This window comes from Halictus rubicundus, chromosome 11, assembly GCF_050948215.1.
Source record: "Halictus rubicundus isolate RS-2024b chromosome 11, iyHalRubi1_principal, whole genome shotgun sequence".
Classification (NCBI taxonomy): domain Eukaryota; kingdom Metazoa; phylum Arthropoda; class Insecta; order Hymenoptera; family Halictidae; genus Halictus; species Halictus rubicundus.
In genome coordinates, this window is record NC_135159.1 from 10,952,769 (window position 1) to 10,976,976 (window position 24,208).

Consider the following 24,208-nt stretch of genomic DNA (forward strand, 5'->3'; position numbering starts at 1 on the left):
GAAAGGGTATATCAAGTTTTGTATTAAAAAAAAAACAAGTTAAAGATACCTCACGTATTATTAAAACAATTTTTATTGTTTAATACTTTTTTTTTACGCTATATAAAATAAGTAGTCGGCAAGTGCCAACTCACGTAATTTCATTAGAACATTATAAATCGTATAGTATCTACATTATTCTTAATATTTACACACTTTGAGTTTGTAAATTACTAGACTGCGGACTTTATGCACTTATGACAAAAGGGAATATGTGAAACACAAAACTGCAAAGACATTCAGACAATTTGGGAATGTTGTAACATAATTTCTGACTTATTAAAATTACCGAAAGAATGAATACATTTTCATATAACTTCTGTTCCCCACAATTAAGGCGAAAAGTTTTTATTTTGCAAAAAAAATCCGCCGTTTAGTGTTTACAATCCTAGTCTTCCTGGAGTCTTGCGGTAGGGAGCTGGAGTTCCCGGTTCCCTGATACCGGGAGTCAATATTTCTTTCCTGCAACAAAGTAATAAAAGAAATAAGTAACCAACAAAAATATATCCCAAAATTTTCGAGAACCCGTCCCGGATCCCGAATAAAATTCTCGACCGGATATATTTGAGTTCTCGCACAACTAAAGATTATTGCTCACTTTCTGATAGACGCCTGCTCGCGTTCGAGTTGCTGTTGAGCCCTAGCTTTCATCTCTTCTTCCGCTTCCTTCATCTGTCCCTCCATCTCATGCAGATGTTGCATCGCTTTTCGCCTCTTCGCTCGTCCGCTTCTTCCTGTTTCCTTCACGCTGAAGAACATAGGACCCAACTCGGCAAGCCAGTGTCCATCAACGGCAGTGACACACTGCATGTACTCTTTGGCCGTCATGACAAGCTCATGGTACACCACATAGTCCGGCGTGAATCCCATACCGAACAAAGCGGATGTTGGATGAAGATGGCATGGCATTCCGGTACGGCAATTAACGTATTCGCCGATACCCTTCAGTCGGGCTGCTTGATGGAAATACGCCGAGCAAATACACTTCCTAACAATGTCCCAGTCTGTTCCGCAACTGACAACCTCCATCTTTTGTTGTTTCAGAATCTCTTCAAGTTGCTGTCGCACTTCCCTTACTTTGCGCATGGCTTTCGCGTGAATAAAATGGTCGTTACACCATGAACTCGAATAGCCGTTCGCTTTCCATTGATTGTACACGTTTAAGTACGTCAAGTGATCGGATTCGGGTACTTGGAACTTCTCCCTAGCTGAATCAGAGTCTTCCTCGCGGCCTTTGGGTCGATAGAATATCGATGGCACTGATAACATCGAAACTGAAATGAAAAAAATATTTTAATTCAATGTATTACTCGTTGACACGACAATATTGAACACTTATTCAGAGGAACAATGTACATAGTTCAAAATTCGGGCGTACCTATAATAAGAATGTCAGCGGTACAACCAAGTTGCGAAGCCACTATCAACATTTGGCACTGAGGAGGATCCAGAGGAAACTCTGCCATTTGACGTCCCAAAGGCGTGAGACGTCCCGTGTGATCCAGAGCGCCCAAAATCCACAACTGATACAATGAGTTCAATATGTTGTCTTGGGGCGGAGGGTCCATGAAGTGAAACGCTAACAAATCTTGCACACCCAAGGACTTCAACAGTAACACAGTGTTCGCAAGATTGGTACGCTGTATCTCAGGAACTCCGGTGAGTAGCAACTCGTCCAAGTATTGTCTTCGCGTGTATAATCTGTAACATGTGCCAGGACCAGTACGCCCTGCTCTTCCCGCCCGTTGGTCGGCGTTAGCTCTGGACACTGGGTACACTTGCAAAGCGTCCATACCGATACGTGGATTGTAAACCTTCAACTTGCAGTATCCAGAATCGACGACAAACACAATACCGTCTACGGTCAACGAAGTTTCCGCTATGTTTGTAGCCACGACACATTTCCGTAGACCTCCCTCCGAACGCTGGAAGATTTTAGCCTGCAAGTCCGAGGGTAATTGCGAATAAATTGGCAGGATAGAAAGTAGCGGAGCTGATTCGATCTCGGCTAAACGCTCCTTCAACGCTTCACAGGTGACTTCAATGTCTTCTTGACCAGGCATGAAGACTAATACGTCGCCAGACCGTGGTTGCAAATGTATTTGCATTACTTGCTTCACAGCGGCATCCACGTAATCGTCTACTGCATTCTTCGCGTGCAATATTTCCACCGGGAACGTGCGACCTGGAATCTGGAACGTCGCAGCATTTCCGAAAAACGCCGAGAATTTGTTGGAATCCATTGTGGCCGATGTTACGATTAATTTTAAATCGTGTCGCCTAGCTACAACCTGCAATATATTTTCAAGCATTAATGACTACTATTCAAGGTTTAGATATTTTAGATATTAGAAGCACCTACCTCTCTGAGCAAACCAAATAATACATCGGTGGATAAGGATCTTTCGTGAGCCTCATCCATAATAACAACACTATATCGATCCAAGTCTCCCTCTCTCAAACTTTCTCTCAATAAGATACCATCAGTCATATATTTAATAACAGTCTGCAAAAAGAAATAATAATTTAAGCAACTCTTATCAAGATTAATGTAATAACATAGTTTACACGTAGTACATACATCTTTAGAAGTACAGTCCTCAAATCGAATAGCATAACCAACTTTGTCTCCTAAGCTGGTAGCCATCTCATCGGAGACTCTTTTGGCTACAGACATAGCTGCGACTCTTCTGGGTTGGGTACACCCAATTATTCCGTTACGACTGTAACCATCCTCATGGAGATACTGTGTTAATTGTGTAGTTTTTCCACTACCAGTTTCTCCGATTATAACCACCACACTGTTCTCTCTGATAACGTTTAACAGTTCTTGGCGTACAGCGAACACAGGCAGACTCCTCCTTTGATGTTGAATGGTTCTGTATTTAGCTTCCCCTGTAACTTCGTCGGCTCCTATGTGACGGGCATATTTCTGACCAGCTTTAAAATCGTGTTCTTGTCCTGGTTCTTCTTTGTCTTCCTTATTCCTATCACGAACGCCCATAATGTTGCCAATATGAGTCCCAGCTAACTCCCAATGTTTCTTCTGAGCTCTACGACGCTCTTTCTGTTCACGATACGCTCGTACTAAACCCGAACCTTTTCTTGCGACAAGGGCCATGTCAGAAGTGGGATCACGCACAGGTACTACAGGCTCTGGCTGTTTAGTGAACACGATTCGACCTGGACAATTTCATATTTTTACAGTTTAATAAGTGACAAACTTTAAAAACCAATAAATAGATTTTTGAACCCTCATCCACACCTTGTGTCAATTTGAAATTATGAATGGAAAAGAAGAGAAACGCGAATATGCCACATTATTTAAATATTTATGACTCTATTCTCAAGAAAACAATTAACAAAGTTAATTATTTACCGTTTCATTTAAATTGATGTTTAACCGTTGTGTCAATTTGACACACGAGGGACACATTGTGCTGCAAAAATGAGGGTCAAAAGGGAGTTAAACCATATTTTACCATCTAAGAATGGTGGAACAACATTGTGAACCAAGAGGTGCACTCTACTCTCTCCTTCATCGTCCGGGTCATCGTCATGGTCTAACGAACTGACAACACCAGACGTTAACATTCTATTACGTTCCCACAATTCATTATCCTTATTTATTTGTCTTTGCTGTGCAGAAAGACGTTTTTGTCTTTTTGCTTCCAGTTCCATTTCCTTCTTCCGTGTATACTCCTCAGACACATCGGCAAATGCGTGGTTCTCACCATCATCTAAAGCATACCATTCCCTGTCCAATCTAAGAAGAAAGTTTAGTTTTTGATCAATGCAATAAGTAAAAGTATATTTATTAAAAGTATTATAATAATGGATACCTTTGTTGCTCTTCTTCCCACAATTCTTTCTCTTCTCCATCTACCATAGGCGTAGCGCCGCTGGCTTTATCTTTATTCCAAGAATTATATTTGTATGAAGGAGTAAATTCGCTCCTGGTACTGTCGCGACCGTCTCTGTTACTGTAAAGATTTGGTGTTGGATGATCCCAGCTTGACTTCCTTGGTTCTTCATCCTCGTCGTCGTCCCAATTACTTCTGGATGTTGGATCCTACACCAATCAATAGACACAATTACATTTCAGTTACTTACATTAACACATTGCGAACTGATATATAGCCAAATCTTGTATTTACCTTCGTTTTGAACATTGGTGTTTGTGGCTCATCCTTAAATCTCAAAGGTGTTTGTCTAACGCTACCCCTGCTTCTACTCCGTTCTCTTTCTCTGTCTCTATCTCTGTCCCGTTCCCTACTTCTGTCTCGCCTTCTAGAATCACTGTCTCTATTATGATCCCTGCGATGTCTCTGATGCTTATCCTGAGCACTTAATCGCTGATGTTTCAGCCGTGATTCTAATCTTCTTTGTGCTTCAGAATTCACCCCACCAGTATGAGTTGGCGTTTCTTCAGCATATGATCTGTATTTTCTCTCTTTAACCTCTGATTCTGGCGAGTTTGATCTTGACGAGTTCGACTCTTGCGCGTTTTCTTGTCTTTTCCGTTTTGCGAGCTTATCGAGACCCAGAATTGACATCTGAGGCTTCTTGAACGTGTGATCAGAAGGTTTTTTACGAATAATCAAACCCCCAGCTTGACTTTTGTCAGTCCCTTCTAACCTATACAAACTTGAATCGTTTGAGCTATCCATTTTACCTGAATGCAGAATGCTGAATCTAATGTCAGGTAATATTTACAATTATTACATTGAATTTATCTGAATTTACGTTACATTCAACACTATTCCATGACTACGGAACACAAACATTGCAGCGAAAATGTTACCAGCTGTTACATATCAGTAGCATACATATATATGCACTTATAGTGGAGTATAGTGGTTGAACTGAAACAGCCCCCTCCACTTTGTGCAGCGAGCATTCAAAAAATGTATATGCGTTGTTAACTTTTGTTTGCAATTATTAACATCCTTAGGAAAAAGTTTTAAATTAAGTAATGGAAAAATATCTGAAATTGATTAAAGCTGTTCTGCTTTGTTGTTTAGAAAAAAGTGAAGTGTGTAAGTCATATTTCTGACAGAGTCACAATAGAATTTGTTACGGTTTACCAAAGTCAAATGATAATTTATATTTTATATTATAGGCAGCAGGGTATATTTTTCAAAACTGTTACTGTATAAAATTTGTGTCTATTAAAAATTATATAATTAGATGTATACTCAATATACAGTTGCAATTAGGTGAAGAACTTCAGATCCACATAAAAATGATACGAAGATAATTGTGATAATGTCAATTGTTTAATACAGTAAACCATTTTTTAACGTGAAGTCGAACGAGTCAACAAAATGTCAACAATGGAAATGTTTCATTTAACTCATCCCGATGTACTGTCAGATCCTGAGCTTCGGGAAATCTTAGAAAATGTAAGCCCGTAAGGTTATGTTTACCGAGACTTTGTTTTTATTAGAGACTACTCGTAAATTAATCTTTTTATGAATTAAACTATCGGTTATTTAAGTATAAATCTATTTAGAATGTAGCGATCTATGATGCGCGTAAAAATGATTATTGCATCTTCTGTTGTAAATAATATTGGAGTACTGAAAAATGTATTCTTAAATTAAAAGCTTACAATGTTATACAGTAACGAAATATACTGTAATTAAATACATATATATTTATTTGTTTACAGTGTTGCATCGACTTTAATAATTATAAACATTTATCCAGATCTCAATTAATAGAATTATACAAACGGGTGGCGATGCCCTTACCTAAACGAGGAAGTGAAAATTCTCAAAACTCAGATAATAACAAGAATAACGAACAGGAGAAAAACCATTTAGCAGATGAGTGTCAAAGCGATGTAGTTTCATTGTAAGAGTTACTATCATCAATAAATTATAATAAATTCTGCTTGTCATAAGTATCTTGTATTTTATAAAGTATTTATTTATTACAGCAATGGTACAAGCAATATAAAAAGAAGTATAAGTGAAATAAAATTATCCCCGTCTTCTTGCTCAACGAAACCAAAATCTCCTGTGAACGAGCTCAAACAAACATCTAAAAAAATACGTTTATACAATTCGAATAATATGAGAGATTATAATGGTATTGACAAACGTATTAATGATGGAAAACATGATGTATGTATATTTGTTATTTATAGATCTATATATACAAAAAATTTATAGATTGTATAATTTAAAAATTATTTATTGTAGGAAGCTCCATCAAAGAAGAGACAGAAGATTACATGGCCATAATAGTATTATGTCATTAAATAATTATACATACGAAAATTATTTTCTTAAGAATATGCTTGTTAATCTTGTTAACTATAAGAAATTTTACCCAGGTCTATACATATATAACTTGTTAATTACTTATGAAGTAGACGATGTAAATAGTAGAATTATTACTTGAAAACGGTTTACACTAAACGGAAATTCATTTTATTGACTAACAATTAACGTATGTGATCCATGGTAGTAAGAAAGCATATTTTTACTGTCCAACAAACTTTTAGAAGTGTCTTTAAACAATAACTCAAACAATATTTACGTTACTAATTACTATAAGAGAAAGTAGCTTATACTTTTAGCTTTAGTTTTAGTTAAAAAATTTATATTATAAATAGGCTAATTCTAATACTTGCAGGCGGAACAAATGTGTACACATACTTTTGTACATTGTGTATACTTGTTTTATGGACTGATCGAAGAGTGAAATTAAGAATTCTTGAAATCTGTTACTAGCAAAATATGTAGTTATAAATGAGATTTTTTAATATAAGTATTAATAAATTGGGCATTTTTTAAACCATGTATTGTATTATTGCACATTATTTTGTTTTAGTATCAAACTTTCTTAAATTAATATTGAAGCGCTACAGTAAAGTATCTTTCTTGGAATATAACAAGACTAATTATAATAACACAATAATGGTCTTCAAAGATGAGAACCTTTGATGTTGCGTAATCAGTATTAAAATTCGATCAGAACACTCTGAGAACCGGACACGGAATTCCAAATTTGAAAGCGAAATGTCTCGGCTTAGCAGGCGATTAGTATTCTTCGCACTGCGTGCTCGCATGACGGAAATGTTACACTTACGGCTGGAACTAAAACCGCACCGAATTACGCAACGGTGAAAGCACAAGTAAGCTGGAAGAATTATTGACCGATTTTATCATGTTTTCCGTCATATTTTATATTTCACAAGCCTTTCTCCTTTTTGTTCACAGTTAATGCTCATAAAATGAATTTTTGGAGCAAACAGGTGCACCTGCATATAATAGTGGTGCATATGACAGTAATCTTTTATTTAACTCTAGGAGATTTATTTAAATGAATCAGTGCCAGCATTTATAGTTAAAGAATTTTTTCTGGAGACGTGACAAATGCCGAGGGAATTTCCAACGCTATCAGGATGATTAACTCGTTCATCTTGATATGTAAGGCAGCTAGAGAAACGAGAGCGAAACTTTTGCCGTGGGGAACGGAAGCGTGTCACGTACGCGCCTTCGAAAAGCTGTTTGCGATGCATCGAGGGCTGCGACGAGCATCGGTTCACGTACAAAGAATGATCATCCTGTGGTCCCTATAAATACGTTTGTCACTCGAAATCGAACAGTCAGTTTCATTCTCGACTTTCAACCACGAGATCCACCGCAGACCTAATCGATATGGCCGTCAAGGTGAGAGAAAGAAACAGTTTTGAACATTCCCTAGTCTTCCTGAATCGAAATAATAGTTATTCAATAGCCTCCTACAAATCAGCGATCAACACCTAATTTTTAGTTCATTTCATTGATGGGAATAACGATTTAAGGGGTTGCGTCCAATAACTACGCCCTCAATAAGGATAAAGGGTTGAAACTTCATTAAAAATTGTTCTTCTAGTAATCTTTTAATATATATTTTATTTTTGTCATTTTATAAAGTCAATTGAAGGTAAACTACAAAATTAAACATTAAGGTCGAAATATGTCATACTGAATTAGGAATTAAATAACATTGAATGAAAAATTGAAAAGTATTCAATAAAAAAATTAGATTCAAGTTTGATAACATCAGATTGAGAGACTAAAAGTTACATTGCGCTAACTTGAGATTTATTTGCAGAAGGTGATCATCGTAATGGCAATCGCAGTATTGGCCACGTGCAATGGCGCCGCAATTCCATTGGCTCATCTGCCGGTGGCTAAAGTCGCAGCAGTGGACCCAGGTCTAAATTACGACCCCCATCCTCAGTACACTTATGCTTACGACGTCCAGGATAGTCTGACTGGGGACTCGAAGAGCCAGCACGAGAGCAGAGACGGCGATGTTGTCAGTGGCAGCTATAGTTTCATCGAGGCTGACGGTACCAGGAGGATTGTCGAGTACACTGCTGACCCGGTCAACGGGTTCAACGCTGTGGTACATAGGGAACCTGTCGCTGTGATCAAGCCTGTTGTCAAGGTCGCTCCCCTGGCCTTCCACCCATAGGACATGAAGAGATTCCCTTTGAAATGATCGCACGCTAACTTCTTATGAACCTTCATTATTCATTCATCATGCCAGATCTTCGTAACTCGGCGATTATGTGAAACAGTTGTGTACAGTTGCTCGCAAAATCGGATCACAGCTTGGGAAATTGAATTCTTTTAGTCTTTTTTCACTGCCTCGTAACGTTAGGTTTTGCGAGTAATTGTATTTCAATTTGTTGAACGGTCTACTGGCGCATCTCTCGTTTGTTTAAAAGAGCAAGAACTATGAAAATGTCTTCCTGGCATGTAGTGCGAATTCAAGTAACTCAGTTACTTTGTCTTGACTACTGCGTTGTTTGACCACGCCCACATAATTGTAACTCGTAGACTGTATAGTTTTCTTGGCCACGCCCACGAGACTTTCTGACCCCTCCCGTTCGACAAATAGTGTTGAATATTATCGTTATAACAATATATAAAATACTAAAGTAGAAGAATTGAATAGGTAATGAGAAATACTGGATATTGGTTTATTGAATGGTGTTTATTTAATATACGGTGGTGTTTGTTTAATTCTTATAACAATGCTTGCTGGAAGAAAATGCATCCGCCATTTCTGTACTACTGCTCTTATTATACAACTAGTCATATCACATTGTACATACTGCAATTATATGTTTCTATTAAAGACTTTTTTACGATTGTATTTGTATCGCTTTCTATTACCCTCCAAATGTAGAATTCAATAATGATAAAGGTTCGTGACCTTGCAATGACCTTGCAAAGCTAGAATAATTATTTTGAAGTCAAATAATAAGTGGAAACGAAGGTAGAACGGCTTTTGTCTACGAGTAGATAGGAGAACCATTTAAATGCACCCAGTAAACACAAATTTATTTCAATTAACGCAACACGTGGCTCGTGTCGTCGTGCATGATAAACAAGTACGAACGGTTCGACTGCAAATACAAGTCTTCGTTGTAATCGTTTCACAACAGCGAAGCGGGAACGAAAAGTGAGACGAATTAGAAATTAGTCGTCCATTTACGTAGACACTAGCCCCATTTTCAAATGTTTTAATAAATGTATGAAATCCGCAGTCTAGCAACAGTTATATGTATAATATACTTTTGCTGTAATAGCCTTTGTACAATATACAAAATTGTGTAGTAAAATGTAACAGAATATCAATTTAATGTTAGCATACGCCGCGCGAGATTCACACGCTCACGCGTCTAACATATGGGTGACAATACTACTTATGCGAACGCCTGCCATCAGTATTCGGCAATGGGGCTCCTATCCTGAATACTGTAATCGATCAGATGGACTGATACGGAGAAATTCAAGCAAAAATTTCTTATGTATTAGGGATTTTAATCGTTATAGATTTATTGTGCATAAAAATATCTTATGACATTGAATATTCTAGAAATATGTGTTAACATAATCTTTTTTCTTTTTAAGTTCCTGCGAGCATCTTCCGCGTTCAGTAGCTCTCAAGCCAGGTACAATCATCTGTACACAAAATGACCAAGTCATTTTAGTTCCATTTTGTTCTATTTTGTGTATGTACACGTTTAACATTGTAATTTGGTGAGAAATAAAGAATATTAGTTACAACAGTTAATTTGATCTTCTTTCACCACCCTGGACATGAATATTCGATATTAGAATTAAATTAATGTCTTCGAAAATTTCGGGAACAGCAAAATTTTTGAAATCGGAGAAAAATTAAGAGCAGTATTAGGAGAATATGATAGTAAAAGAGGTGGCTCGAAAATTTGGTGCCACCTCTTTTGCTATCATGTTCTCCTAGTAGAAATCCGAAAATTGCAAATTTTTTTCGAAAATTCCGAAAAATCGAGCTTGTATTAGGAGAATATGATATCGAAGGAGGTGGCACAAAAATTCAGTAGTGCAAGTCAATAACAAGCCAGACCGTCAAATTATTCGAAAATTTTAGAAAATTGAGATTTGTATTAGGAGAATATGATATTGAAAGAGGTGGCATGAACATTCAGTAGTAAAAGTCAACGGCAAGTCAGACCGCGCCAAATTTTTCGAAATTTTTCCAAAATTGAGCTTTGTATTAGAGGATATATTATTTTGAAAGAGGTGGCACGAATTTCAGTAGTATAAGTCAACGATAAGTAGGAAGTTCAGGAAAAATTGAGAGTTCAGTAATTATATATGCAGATACGTCTTTTCATTACATTGTCTTTATTTATTCATTGTTGACTGTTACATAAAATTATTAAAATGCAATATAATACAATACGATGGTGTACAGTATAGTGGATTGTTCGTCGATAATCATGTTATCGAACAGGATACCGTCCAGTAATTTAAGATCTTCTTTGTACAAGCTCAGACGAGGTATAGTAGAGTAGACATTGGGAAAATACATTAGGCGATTGGTCTGTGGTTTCATAATTGGCACCAGTCTATTGTCTTCGGAATCGTTCGGCGCGGCCTCCGAAATTCAAATGGCGGCGGATCGCAGGTGACCGGTCAATTTGTATGCCGATACGTCAAATGGAGTCATCCGAGGTTAGTCACCGAAATTACGAAAGCCTTTCCTTTCCCGACCTCCATATTTCCACGCTGTCGATACGCCTCGAATTTAAAAATCGATCCCTTGGAACGATTCTCGATTTTTCCAATCACGTATGGCACCTACCTAATTAGATTATTTTCTAAATTTTCAGGAGGATTTTAACCATTTTTAGATTATTACCATCTCTTAGATTATTACTAGACTGCGGGTCTTTATGCAAAATAAAAATTCTCCACCTAAATTGCAACAAATTGCAGTGAAATAGAAATTTATTTTCTCTCTCAATTATGCTTAATAGTTTGAAAATAATGTAACCCATTAATAAATAAAATAATAATACCCATTTTTGTCATAAACATCCACAGTCTATGAGATTTTAATTTGAATTTGTTCATTACCCTGGACTTCCAGAACAATTTTAAATAATTCCAAAGTGAAGTTTATTTTCTTCCAATAGTATGTGTAATGGGTTGAAAATAATATAATAATATTTTTTAATTCATCCAATGTTTTTGTCATAAATGCATGAAATCCGCTGTCTAATAATTACCCGTGCAAAAGTTATGGCGTTTGTTTCAGATCGTTAACCAACCACGACGCCCGCACACGTCACGATTCATCGTACAACGAGTTGTACAACTTTGTTGGACACGACTGAACGATGATCATCGCGCGTGTGACTCGTAAAACGTGTTTGATCGCAGTTAACATAAAATGTGTTGTCCTCCATGTTGGATTCGAATGTGTGTGGTCGTACAGTGGCCGATTGCTATAGTTTTCTTACAAATTACATTTCGAATCATTCTCAACTATTTCTCTATATTTTCCTCGACTCGTATTTGTACAATGCAAGGTCAGATTTGTTGCTATCGTTTTATCTAATCAAGTATTTCTCATTCAGATAACAATACTTGTCCGTCAGATAATAGTTTGCTGTGCTAGAAATGATAAAGCAACGCTAAAAATAGCACTTTCTTCATATTTTTAGCCGTGCGAGCAAGCACGACCTTGGACGACCTTGCGCCATAGAACTCGCAGGTTTGTGACATTGAACTCGCCTGACGCTGTTAGGCTACAAGCGGGAAAACATAGAAGCCCGATTTAGAAAATTATGGCTGCCTTCAGGATGTTTTAAAGTTTAATCTACGCACAATGTATACTCCCAGATTTTTTTACAAATATTTTCGCATTCTTCCAATGATTCATTAACTACTATATGATGTATATGTAGAATTATTGATATATTATTATTATTACATTATCTACATTCATTATGTATATATGTAGATCTATATATGTAGATATATAACATTACATTCCATTATATTTAATTATACGTAGAATATAATATTCAATTACATGTAGAACATAAAATATTTAATTGTATTATATTCTGCAATCCTAATGTTACTTTCGGGTGATGCAAACAATAATTATGAAATAATGATATTTGCAGCTGTACAAACAATGGCCCAGCTCTCGACGAAACAGGACTATCCACTTCGTGGTTAAGAGTACCATTATCTTAGCCATACAGGATCTTTATAGCTCCTAAAATATCATAACCAAGTTGTTTACGAAAATTCCCAGTATTAACGGCATGTTATGGCAAGGCCGAGCCTGTCTACGATGCATACTAATAAAAACCAGCAAATCTGGTGTAGGTAACGTGGACCGGTAAAACAACTACGTACTTTCTTTCTGAAAGTACACATTACTATTTTTTTTTATGACTGCAATACTAATCTCGGCAGCTCCTGACCAGCGAGCACTAGATTGAACCTTCCTCTTTCGAATGAGCCCTTTACCAGCGACAAAATATTCTTATATAAGGTCGAAAACTTGAGGCACGTAAAACCATTTCTTGACGGTAAGGTAGTCACCCTACCTTATCGCGAATCTACGAAGACCGGGCCCGGGTAAAATTAATTATACTTACTAAATATACTTAATTAGTACAATTAATACAAGCACAGTAATTGGGTCTCTCACCCAGTACAACACTGCTAAGAGTATTTCACGTTTCGACAGAGGTCCCGATTCGTGCCGAGTTCGGCCATCGTGCTGCCATAAGACACCCCACGGAGGCCCGAACGACCTGGCTGTTTTTGGGTATCGGTGGCATCCTAATCCCGCCGCAGCGGTTGCCTAAGTGTGAAGCTGTTGTACAGCATGTAAATGTTAATCGATAACTATCGCGCAACAACCGGGGACTTTTGGCAACGGGGACTCGGTCGCGGAGAACAAGAGGGAGGGTTCCGTCGGTGTGACCTCGACGACGAAACCGAACATACGACGAGCACATGTATCTTCGACATATTGGCATACAGGTCGCGTGTATAGGCCGCGCCGGCCGATATGAAGAAACATAAGCGCGCATACTCATCGGTCGCCCGTGTCGCGTGTCCGTCGCAACAACGTTTTTATGAGGAGGTCATCGGATGGCAACAGAAAGAAAGAAAGATAGAAAGATAGAAGGAAAGAAAGAGGATCGGTCCCAGGGGCCCCGAACGCAGTCGCGGGGGACTAAAAGTGGGGGCGATTGCGCGCGCGTGTGCTAAGCCGCGGGTGCCCTGCCGCCGCGGGTTTGGGCGCAAGGAATAGCTTCGTTTGTTTGCGAACGGATGACACAAAACCGCCATCAACCGTATAAAAGTACCGGCAATCTTACCCCGAGGCATCAGTCCTCTGACGATCCTCACGCAAATCAACATGACTTCAAAGGTGAGTCGGCGGGTCCGCTGGGGTCAGCTTGCGACACTTATCCCGGGCTGCTTTTTTCTCGGATACTTCACCGACGAGGATTCTTTTTTCGGGATATTGTGAATTGTTGGAGTCGAACTCTCCTGTTCCGGGGAAAAATATTGATTTTTTAGTATCATAGCAATCAAATTACTATGCGATGGCATTTGCCCTCAAAGGGATTTACAAAAAGTTGCTAAACTTTACTTCAAAAAATTTGTTTACCCGTTATCGAGTATACTAATTCGCCCGACATGCCCAAAAATCTCGACTCAAAAAATAATTTCCCTTCGATTATTAATTTTTCTCGCCAACAACCATTAGCACTCTAATGGCGACTGTAAGGCGCCACTAAAAATTCCTGTATCATTGTTCAAAATATTTTTTACATTATTAAATTTCTTTGTATTTAATAAATTACTAAACATTTCAAAAACATATATATATATAGAAGGGAAATATTCTAGGTCGGAAGAAATGTTCCGTTTTGGAGTTAAAATAGGTTCGAGTGCAAAGGGTTAATTTTTGTCGCCAACAAGTTTAAATATCCACCGGAAGTAACAGTTGCAAGTTAACACTAGGTTTACGGAGCACTAAAGAAGACTATTTTACAATACTTTACAAAAATAACACGATTCTATCTCTCAAAATTTATGGCCATCTTTTTAATAATATATATCCACAGAAATCAATTTGTTAAATAATTCCTCATGGATGCATCTTTACAATCTCAATATTCGTAAATTAAAGATATTAGAATCCGTCGTTTTGACGGGTCCCGTGAATCTAGTGTTCAACTAGACACTACAACAAGTATCTCAGAATATTTTCAAATTTTTCAAAAATATAACGATAAAAAAATCGGGCCCAGAATCGAAAGAAACTGGTACCCATAAAAACCGAGCACCCCTAACCGCATACCCGTTTCGTCTTCCAGCTCATCGTGTTCGTAAGCTTGGCGGTGTTCGCGAAGGGTGCTTTGGTACCCGCGCCGTTGGTGGCTGTACCCGCCAAGCTGGAGGAGCTGGACGCAGCTCCGCAGTACAGTTTCGCGTACGACGTCCAGGATGCTGTGACCGGCGACTCGAAGGCCCAATACGAGACCAGAAACGGGGACATCGTGCAGGGTAGCTACAGTTTGATCGAGGCTGACGGTACTCGCCGCATCGTCGAGTACACGGCGGACCCGATCAACGGATTCAACGCTGTCGTCAGCCGAGAACCGGCGACGGCTTTGGCGGCCATCGCAGCTCCGGTGCTCCCGTACGCGGCGGGTATCGCACCGGCCGCCGTGCAACCTGTTTTACCGGCCGGGCCTGCTCCCGCACCCGCCATACCCGCCAGCGGGCCGGATTCCGACGTCGAGGTGGTGGAGGCTAGGTCCGGGCCCCTGCGAGCCGCAACCAGCCGTGACCAGCAGCTCAGACAGCAGCAGGAGCAGCAGCTGCAACAACTGAAGCAGATCGAGAGGCAACAGCAGGAGCAGCAGCAGCAACAGTTGCGTCAGCTTCAGCAGCTCCAGCAGCAATCCAGGCTCCACTTCCAGCAGGCTCAACAACAACAGCAACAACAACAGCAGGTTCAACAGAGACAGCAACAGAGGAGCCAGGAGCTCGAGAAGGATCAGGAACAGCCACAGAGGCTCCAACAGAACCAGGAAGCTCCTGTCCGGGCTGTTGCTGCACCCCTGCAGATCCCAGTCAGGTCCCAAAGAGTCATCACTCTCGCCGAGGCCAAGGGCATACCCAACTACCCTGTCGCTTACTACTCCACCTACTCGTCCCCGTTGGCCTTCGCAGCGCCTCTAGGGTTCACGCCCGCTGCCGCCGCGCTCCCCTAATTTTTAATCGCTGCTATTGTTACCGATCCGCCCACCCTATCGATGTTACCGAAGTTTTAATAAATCTGTGTTTATGAGGAAGATCTGCTGGGTTATTGGCATTCCGGGGCACCCGGAGGGTTGACGGGGTTGAAGGTCGGGTTTTGACCGACCTGGGGCTCGGGAAGCCCAATTCGAAGGCTCCGTCCGGGGTCTTATAGAGTAGGCATTGGGGGAGGCTAACGCCCCCTGGGTAGTATGATAGCTGGAAGGTGTCCTGTTGAGAGTACTCGCGTGATCCAGGCACCTCCCCTTTAGCTTAGGTGGCCGTGAGTTTGTAGTGGGTAGTCTTCGGGGACACTCCCCGGGGACGGTCCCACATAACCCCACGGAGCCGGGACTTCCCTCAGGGAGCCATTTTCTCACGGAAAAAGAAAAAAAAGGTCGTGTTTTGTAGTGGGGATTTTTGTGGATTTTGGAGGGATTTTAATGAAAAAATTCAATATGTCTTTTTCAATGTTCATTATGCTTTAACACTTTGAACGCCCAACTAGAAACCCCAAAAGTTCCATGAAATCAAATCAAGTTATTTAACGAAATAAAAATTCAATGTATGATACCGAGTAAACCTCCAACTTTCTTGCATGTTGCGGATCCTAATCAAGTTTAGTGCAATGAATATGTCAACGTAAAAATTCATTTTAAAAACTGCACAAATAATTCCGTCACCCACATACGGGTGACGCGGCGACGAACGTGTTAAAAGTAATTGATCTAGGCACAGTAATTGAGTAGCAGAAGAGGGTCCAACAATAAGCCCAAGGCCTGGGAACAAGGTGTAGCGACCCTGAAGATCTGAACGAGAGCCACGAGGACCGCCAGACGAGGATTTATGGTTCAAGAGGATTTGCGTGCGCAATTTTTCTATCGGCGATTACGCATAAGCCTATAAGCACGTACGCGTACATGCGACGGGGCCAGTGGCCCCGTGATCCGCCACCGTGCGATCGATTACGTTGATTGTCTTCTTGGATCGTGTGGGACAGTGTGGGTGTAGGGCGTGGGCGTAATAAGTAAAAGCGAAACACGTCGATCAACGCCGCAGTGCCGGACAAATCGATCGCTCGTCACGTTCATCCGTGGGCTTCGATTCATTCTTCGTTGGTACCCGTTACGCAAGTTGCCGTTACGACGGCCATCCGTCCTCCTCGCGATTTACGCAACCAAACGTCGCGTCGCGTCACGTCGCGTCTCTCTGCGCATACACGCGCCCGATGTGTCATGACCCGGCCAACTGCGTACGTCCGATATAGATCCTATATGTATGCTACGCATTGTCTCGCGATTCGGCGTATTAAGCCACGTCCACACTGAAGCGACATCCTTTTAACGAGTAAAAGAAGAAGCAGCGGCGGATCTAGGCAAAGGGTTTATGGGTTGTAACCTGGGGCCCCTTCAGTTAAAGGGACCCCCTCAAAAATATAGAAATAAAAATAATTTGGATTAAAAACTTGAGGAAATATGAATTGTACAACAGTTTTTGGTACTTCGGTTGATTTGGGTTAATTGGGTAGGGCCCCGAACAGTATTAGCCCAGGGCCCCCTTCAAAAATATAGAAATAAAAATAATTTGGATTAAAAACTTAAGGAGAAATAAATTATACACAAATTTTTGGTACTTCGGTTGATTTGGGTTAATTGGGTAGGGCCCCGAACAGTGTCAGCCCAGGGTCACCTTCAAAACTATAGAAATAAAAATAATTTGAATTAAGAACTTAAGGAGAAATAAATTATACACAAATTTTTGGTACTTCGGTTGATTTGGGTTAATTGGGTAGGGCCCCGAACAGTGTCAGCCCAGGGTCACCTTCAAAACTATAGAAATAAAAATAATTTGAATTAAGAACTTAAGGAGAAATAAATTATACACAAATTTTTGGTACTTCGGTTGATTTGGGTTAATTGGGTAGGGCCCCGAACAGTGTCAGCCCAGGGTCACCTTCAAAACTATAGAAATAAAAATAATTTGAATTAAGAACTTAAGGAGAAATAAATTATACACAAATTTTTGGTACTTCGGTTGATTTGGGTTAATTGGGTAGGGCCCCGAACAGTATTAGCCCAGGGCCCCCTTCAAAACTATAGAAATAAAAATAATTTGAATTAAGAACTTCAGGAGAAATAAATTATACACAAATTTTTGGTACTTCGGTTGATTTGGGTTAATTGGGTAGGGCCCCGAACAGTGTCAGCCCAGGGTCACCTTCAAAACTATAGAAATAAAAATAATTTGAATTAAGAACTTAAGGAGAAATAAATTATACACAAATTTTTGGTACTTCCAAAAATAATATAAATTAAAAGCGATGTAATCGGAATGCAAGCATTTTTCTTAGAGATAGATATTTTGGGTCTGAACCTAATTTCAATAGAAAAGTGTGAAAATTACGAAAATTACAAGGTCTGAAAGAAAAATTTGATCATTTTTGCAAATAAATTGGGTTTATGCAGAGAAATGTCACAAACTGAATAAAAGGCCGACATTAGTAATCGTTTGTAATGCCAACCTTAGTTTTGTTGTAATTAATTTTCAGTTAAAGTTTAAACAAAGCTCCCACCGTTTTATTGTGTCTATTAAGTTCACAAAAAGAATATGTAAATCAGAAAAATCTTTAATTGGATTTTTTGACACACTGTGTCGGAGAGTGACTAATGCGTCAGCGTCTGACATCATAGTGAGCTATACTACTGCAGCCGTTTGCCGCCTAGAGTTCACCACAGTCTTCGGATATATTTTCTAATAAACAATAGAAGAGTAATATGGATAATCCGAGACTGTACATTTATAACATTTGTTTCGTTAAATAATTTGTTTACTTATTCGAGTTTAATTTTTCTTTTCTCTATTTTATACTGAAAATTCTTCTTTTATATTGAACGATTTGTGCTCGTTAAGTTTTATGTTTACAACGTATGCTTGATGTTTATTACTGCGTGGTTTAATTAATGGAAAACAAGTCCGCAAAGTTGTAACGTAGCTGGACAATTATACAACCGAAGTAGTTACATAAAGGCGACACGCGATTGCAAAAATTATGTAAAATAATGATCAAAGGGGGAACATTTTAAGGGTAATCATCTTTCGAAACACGCGGTACCAGTTTCACGGGATCCTTATGCAATGTACGCTGCTTCATAGCGATTAAAAAATTGTAGCAACTTTACTATGCGCTACAAAGAAAACTGTAAAAAGTAACAGATACTTACTTAATCTTACGGAAGATTATAAGTTCAGGTTTTAGACCAAAAAATGTAAACTTTTCTTTGAAATGTCGGGATTTTTTTTTAAATTGTGTTTTTAAAAAATAAGAAAAGTACAGTAAAACAGTGTATTCACGTCTGGAATTTTGGAAAACTTATGTTTGCAAATTGTGAGAGTAAATTAGATTAATAAAAAATTTATAAAAGTGACTTGCTTTCATTCTCGTTGCACGAGAATCCCCCCGTAATGGAATGATGCGAAGACGAATAAAATGAAAGGCGATCAAGGACTCGCTCGTTCGGCGATCGAGGAAGAAAACGAGACTTCTTGTTCGCAAGAGCGTAATTTTTGCCGTCCCTCGCGAAACGCGTCCATTATTCTCCCATATCGGATCGACTCCGCTTTTTCTGTGTGACGAAACGCCGTGACTCGATTAAAAGTTTTTGCAGACGTGAGAATAATGTTCTTTCTCCATTTACAAAATTGAATTTTGCGCAAATTAGTTTAGAAAATACTGTATAATCGACAGAATATAATAATTAGACCGGATTTTATGCGTTTGTGACCAAAATGAGTGTAATTTATTAAAAACATATTAGAAGAATTACAAAGCAGTTCTTTATTTTTGATCTATTAAACATACCAAGACAGAAAATAAATTTCTATTTCACTGCAGTCTGTTTGTTGTTATTAGAAAATTTTTACTCTGCATAAAGGTCCGATTTCTAGTACTAAGAACAATATTTTGATATTGTTCCTAATAATAATATTCTGAATTTGTTCGTAATATAATAAAATGTAAACCAGTTTCATTCACACAGAGTGACCTAAATTCACGATTTGTTATCGCGACAGATACATAGCATTTCGATTAAGCGGCTCAATAACATGCACTTTTAACGTTGCATGTATATTTTACATAAAAAAACGAACTTATTACAGAACGAGATCCCACTTCAGAGATAAATGTCGCCGGTGTCGCGCCTTCTGAAAAAACAAGGTGGGCCGGCTGACAGGATATTTCCATAATGCCATAAAAACAGTGCCCGTATCAGCAATAAAGAAAAGAAAAACGAATCGAGTATATATTTCAGAAACTCCGGACACGATGAGAAAAATCAAAGTATTGTATCGGACAAAGATTTTTAGTCTCTCGATGGATGTGTCCCTTTTGATAATTTAATGTAACATTAACAATATACGATAAACAGAACCATTACATAGATCCTGCAATCCCAAAAAATACTGTCCCTATTACAATTTCGATATACAAAATATCAAATATCAAAAATTTCATCGAGAATCAAAAAAAAGTGTTTACCTTTACAAATACTTTTTGGACGCACTGTACAGTTAACGAAAGCAAAACACCGGTGGAGACTGACATCCTAATTGGGACCAGCTCGCCTCGAAATAGATATCTCGGATCCTGGAGCCTGAACCCCTCCCGAATTTTTATCAGAATTTATGGTACTGGATTGAAGCGACAATTTTGGTCATCTTCTTGCGATGCTGGTCCGCCGCGCCGGTTGACGGTCGCGTTCTAATTGGGAGCGAGCGGGGCTCGCAATCAGGCGAAGAAAAGATCAGCGGTTTCGGCCAAGGCAATCCATCGTCCGTTCGGTCGAATTCTTTCGGCAACCGGTCTAGCAAAAGTGAACCGGTTTCATTCGACGCAGAGCGGCCACGTAATGCGGGGCGCGATTACGATGGGGCCACATCTTGACATTGGGCGCGGTGGTTTTGACGGCCGTGGGCTCTCCGCAGCCCTGGCTCTCGTGCCTCGGTGAAAGTTACTCGGTACGAGCAGGTATGTAACCAAATACGCGAAACTAACACTCGGCCAGGTGTCTCCGGAGCAGCCGGTGAACGCCGTATGTATGCCCGAGCACCTGGAAACGTTCGTCGAGTGGGTGTCTAGCTCGAAACGACGCGCGGACACGTGTTGCCGCTAAGGAAATTCGAAGGAAGGTGTGAAACACTATTTTTGGCCCATTTCGTTGCTCAACGTGGCAATCTGAGAACGATCTAATGTAACACCCTTCCTCCATTTTGGAATATTAGATACAGTGGGTGACTAAATTGTTAGAACACCATCTTGAATTGATTTGCGAGTTTGTATTAAAATAATCCATTTTTGGTGATGGGAGAAAGGGACAGTGTAAAATACACCTTCCTCCATTTTGGAATATTAGATACAGTGGGTGACTAAATTGTTAGAACACCATCTTGAATTGATTTGCGAGTTTGTATTAAAATAATCAATTTTTGGTGATGGGAGAAAGGGACAGTGTCATATACACCTTCCGCCATTTTGGAAAATTAAATACAGTGGATAATTAAATTATTAGAGCACCTATTTGAATTAATTAGCGAGTTTGTATTAAAATAATCAATTTTTAGTAATGGGAGAATGGGGTAGTGTCACATGCACCTTCCGCCATTTTGGAAAATTAAATACAGTGGATATTTAAATTATTAGAGCACCTACTTGAATAAATTGGCAAGTTTATATTAAGAAAATCAATTTTTAGCAATGAGAGAGAGGGGTAGTGTCACATACACCATCCTCCATTTTGGAAAATTCAATACAGTGAGTGACTAAATTATTAGAACACCAACTTGAATTAATTAGCGAGTTTATATTAAGACAATCGATTTTTAGCAATGAGAGAGGGGTAATGTTACATGCACCTTCCTCCATTTTGGAAAATTAAATGCAGTGAGTAATTAAATTATTAGAGCAGCATAAATCGATGAATGTATATTGCAGAAATCAATTTTGGTATAAAAGTCTACCGAATTCCAGTTATTTTTATAAAGTATTCCGTGAACATTAGAAAAGTGTATAAATTAAGAATTATAGTTATTTGAAAATGATTCTAGAAACTGAGATGCACAAAAAAAAAACGGACTATATTTTATTGTAATTTATGGTATTTTTTAGTTTTTTGTAAAATACAGGAGAACATAAAGAACAGAAAGATACTTTCTATAGAACCGAAAGATGAACAGAGAAAAAATGGCGGCCGCGGGCATGCGTGGAGTAGTATGTTTATAGTACGCGCCTGGACCTAAATGAATTGTAAAAGAAGGGTTAAAGGTGTTCGCAAAGATTGTTTTAGGGGGATACCTAAGTGGATTCCGACGCGGATTAGTATTGTAAAGCGATACCCCATTGCGAGCAATCAATGAACGTTTGAGATCCGAGTCACGTAGATTGTAGATAGGAGAGGAGCGCAGGTGCTACCGTGACTCGAGCACGCTTTTTTCCCCCTACGGATTAAAAGGTTACCGGTTACATTTCTACAAGCCGGACAATGAAAAATGGACAAGGCTATTACAGAAACGCGAATTTCACATTCGTGGAATACGTTTTCCCCCTGGGTCACTGCGACACCGCGTTTCTGTGAACCGTTCTTCTTTACGTAAACGAATAAATTACCACCTGGTGGATGCTACGCAACAATTCTAGAACGATTAGAATACCAATTGTTTTCTTCTTTTTTTTAAACATACGAACGTTTCCTCGAAGTTTTACCTAGATGGGGCTAATTGTGAATTCCAAAATATTTGGAGGGCCAAAAAGAAAAAATAGATAAGATAAAAAGATAGATTTATATTAATTTTATAACAGAAATGCGAAAATACAATTCGCTGGTCGCGTTTTGGGAATCCCTGTTTTACAGGGACTAGGGTACGGGACCCAATTACTGCGGGGGTACCAATTACTGTATATTAATATTAATTACACTTATTAAAGCCTATATTGATTATAGTTATTTTTAAAGCACATAATGTATATTAAAAATCCCTCTCCCATCAGAGAATCGTGAAAAATTGACGTAAATTGGAAAGGATCCGATTAATTTTCACCAGATTCGCAGCAGATTGACGGCCGATGTCGAAATCCCGAATTGGAAACTTTCTTCCAGCTCGCGAGTGCGTATTCAACGTTCTAGAAAGAATGGAACCGGTACGCGTTTCTTGTGGGTACACCTTCGAAAAACTTAATCGCTCTGGTTCACTTTTATTATGCAACCATTTAAATCGAGGGCCAGGAATTCGGCCGCCTTTCTCCCCTGGTAATGGATTCAGCCCGCGCGATCGAGATCAATTTCGGACGTGTGTCACCGGATTTCTATTGTTTGCACATTTTCTCGAGAACCTTGCTTAAAAATTAAAAACTCATTCCCGCTCATTCCACCGACAACTTTCACACTAAACCCTGTCATAAAAAAATAAATTAATTAAAATAAGGCCAACATTCTGAGGGTGTCATTTTCACTGTCTTCCATATTGTTAATCACTAGACTATTATTACTATTATTATTATTGTTATAATATATTATTATTATTATTATTATTATTATTATTATTATCGTCGTCGTGGTTGTTGTTGTTGTTGTTATACAGTATATACTATAATAATGTATAATTTTAGAATTAATTACTAGTTAATTATTAGTGTTTTTCGAAATACTGTAGGTAGTGGTGCAAATTAACTATGATTTATGAATCAGGTCGAGCCTAGATGCTGGTCCAAATTCGGTTAACCTCTCCTATCTGTTAATCTATGAAAAAGGAATAGTTCTTCCAGGAAGATCGCGAAATTTCGTTTACGATCCTCACACAGTTCGCATTCGAATTCCGCGCGCATTTTCATCGGACATTTTGCAACGTGCTGCGTGACGAGAGTAGACGCCGCAGAAATTTGACAATTCCGCCGGGTTCGGAATTGGGAAACACGAAAGTAGAGAGTGGAAAGTAGGCCAAACTAGCAAAAGCATGTTGGGCCCGGCATGTCGGGCGTGGTTCGCCAGAAACGCTACCCGATTTTCAAGGTTGCGCGTAGGCGTCCGGCGAAATCGAGGACCAAGGTCACGTCGAGACCGAAACCCGTGCAGCTAACTTGGAACCCTTCGAAAAAAAAAATAAAAGTCAAAGTCTAGGACCAGAAATTCCGAGTCAAGTCAACGATTCGAGAACAATTCTTGTCGGGATTAAAATGGCGGACGTACCGAGCCCATTAGCAGGTCCTCAGGTGTTACAGCGAAGACAAGGTGTGTCGAATCTCCTGGACTTTCACAGTTCAAGGCAGTTCACAGTTGCGGACACTTTTACCACCTGTCCTTGCCAACAATGTTGAGTAGAAGGGGTACAGTTGTCGGATTCAAGCTCCCACTGCGGTTAATGGAGGCTATTGGTGGTAGCCGAGGACAGGAGCGAAGGATGCAAAATGAAAGCAGACTTCAGAAAGTTGAGGGGAACTCAATATTTTGGTGAATAGTTTCACTCTAAACCGAGCGACAAGGTTTAGATCACCT

At 39.2% G+C, this 24,208-nt stretch overlaps 4 protein-coding genes across 4 annotated transcripts; 3 read left to right on the forward strand and 1 right to left on the reverse strand.

The window, feature by feature from the left end:
- Nucleotides 1-48: 48 nt before the first annotated feature.
- Nucleotides 49-4,850, reverse strand: L(1)g0007 (ATP-dependent RNA helicase l(1)G0007). Its single transcript, XM_076795996.1, has 8 exons — nt 4,197-4,850; nt 3,882-4,111; nt 3,522-3,805; nt 2,621-3,222; nt 2,402-2,545; nt 1,418-2,330; nt 638-1,313; nt 49-501 (listed from the first exon to the last, which is right to left on the reverse strand). Exons 1-8 carry the CDS (start codon nt 4,707-4,709, stop codon nt 420-422), a joined length of 3,444 nt encoding a protein of 1,147 aa, XP_076652111.1. The 5' UTR covers nt 4,710-4,850; the 3' UTR covers nt 49-419.
- A 111-nt stretch (nt 4,851-4,961) lies between these two features.
- Nucleotides 4,962-6,858, forward strand: LOC143358679 (uncharacterized). Its single transcript, XM_076796005.1, has 5 exons — nt 4,962-5,078; nt 5,162-5,444; nt 5,714-5,898; nt 5,984-6,170; nt 6,249-6,858. Exons 2-5 carry the CDS (start codon nt 5,367-5,369, stop codon nt 6,288-6,290), a joined length of 492 nt encoding a protein of 163 aa, XP_076652120.1. The 5' UTR covers nt 4,962-5,078; nt 5,162-5,366; the 3' UTR covers nt 6,291-6,858.
- Nucleotides 6,859-7,564: 706 nt separating this feature from the next.
- Cpr4 (cuticular protein 4) lies at nt 7,565-8,835 on the forward strand. The gene is made up of 2 exons (XM_076796006.1): nt 7,565-7,724; nt 8,152-8,835. Exons 1-2 carry the CDS (start codon nt 7,713-7,715, stop codon nt 8,515-8,517), a joined length of 378 nt encoding a protein of 125 aa, XP_076652121.1. The 5' UTR covers nt 7,565-7,712; the 3' UTR covers nt 8,518-8,835.
- Nucleotides 8,836-13,687: 4,852 nt separating this feature from the next.
- On the forward strand, nt 13,688-15,642 carry Cpr3 (cuticular protein 3). The gene is made up of 2 exons (XM_076795999.1): nt 13,688-13,782; nt 14,738-15,642. Exons 1-2 carry the CDS (start codon nt 13,771-13,773, stop codon nt 15,638-15,640), a joined length of 915 nt encoding a protein of 304 aa, XP_076652114.1. The 5' UTR covers nt 13,688-13,770; the 3' UTR covers nt 15,641-15,642.
- Nucleotides 15,643-24,208: the final 8,566 nt, after the last annotated feature.

Coding starts and splice junctions, on each gene's coding strand:
- LOC143358679 (XM_076796005.1), top strand. CDS start 5,367: ATGTCAACAATGGAAATGTTTCATTTAACTCATCCCGATGTACTGTCA. Junction 5,899..5,983: donor CAAAGCGATGTAGTTTCATT/GTAAGAGTTACT, acceptor TATTTATTACAG/CAATGGTACAAGCAATATAA. Junction 6,171..6,248: donor TTAATGATGGAAAACATGAT/GTATGTATATTT, acceptor TATTTATTGTAG/GAAGCTCCATCAAAGAAGAG.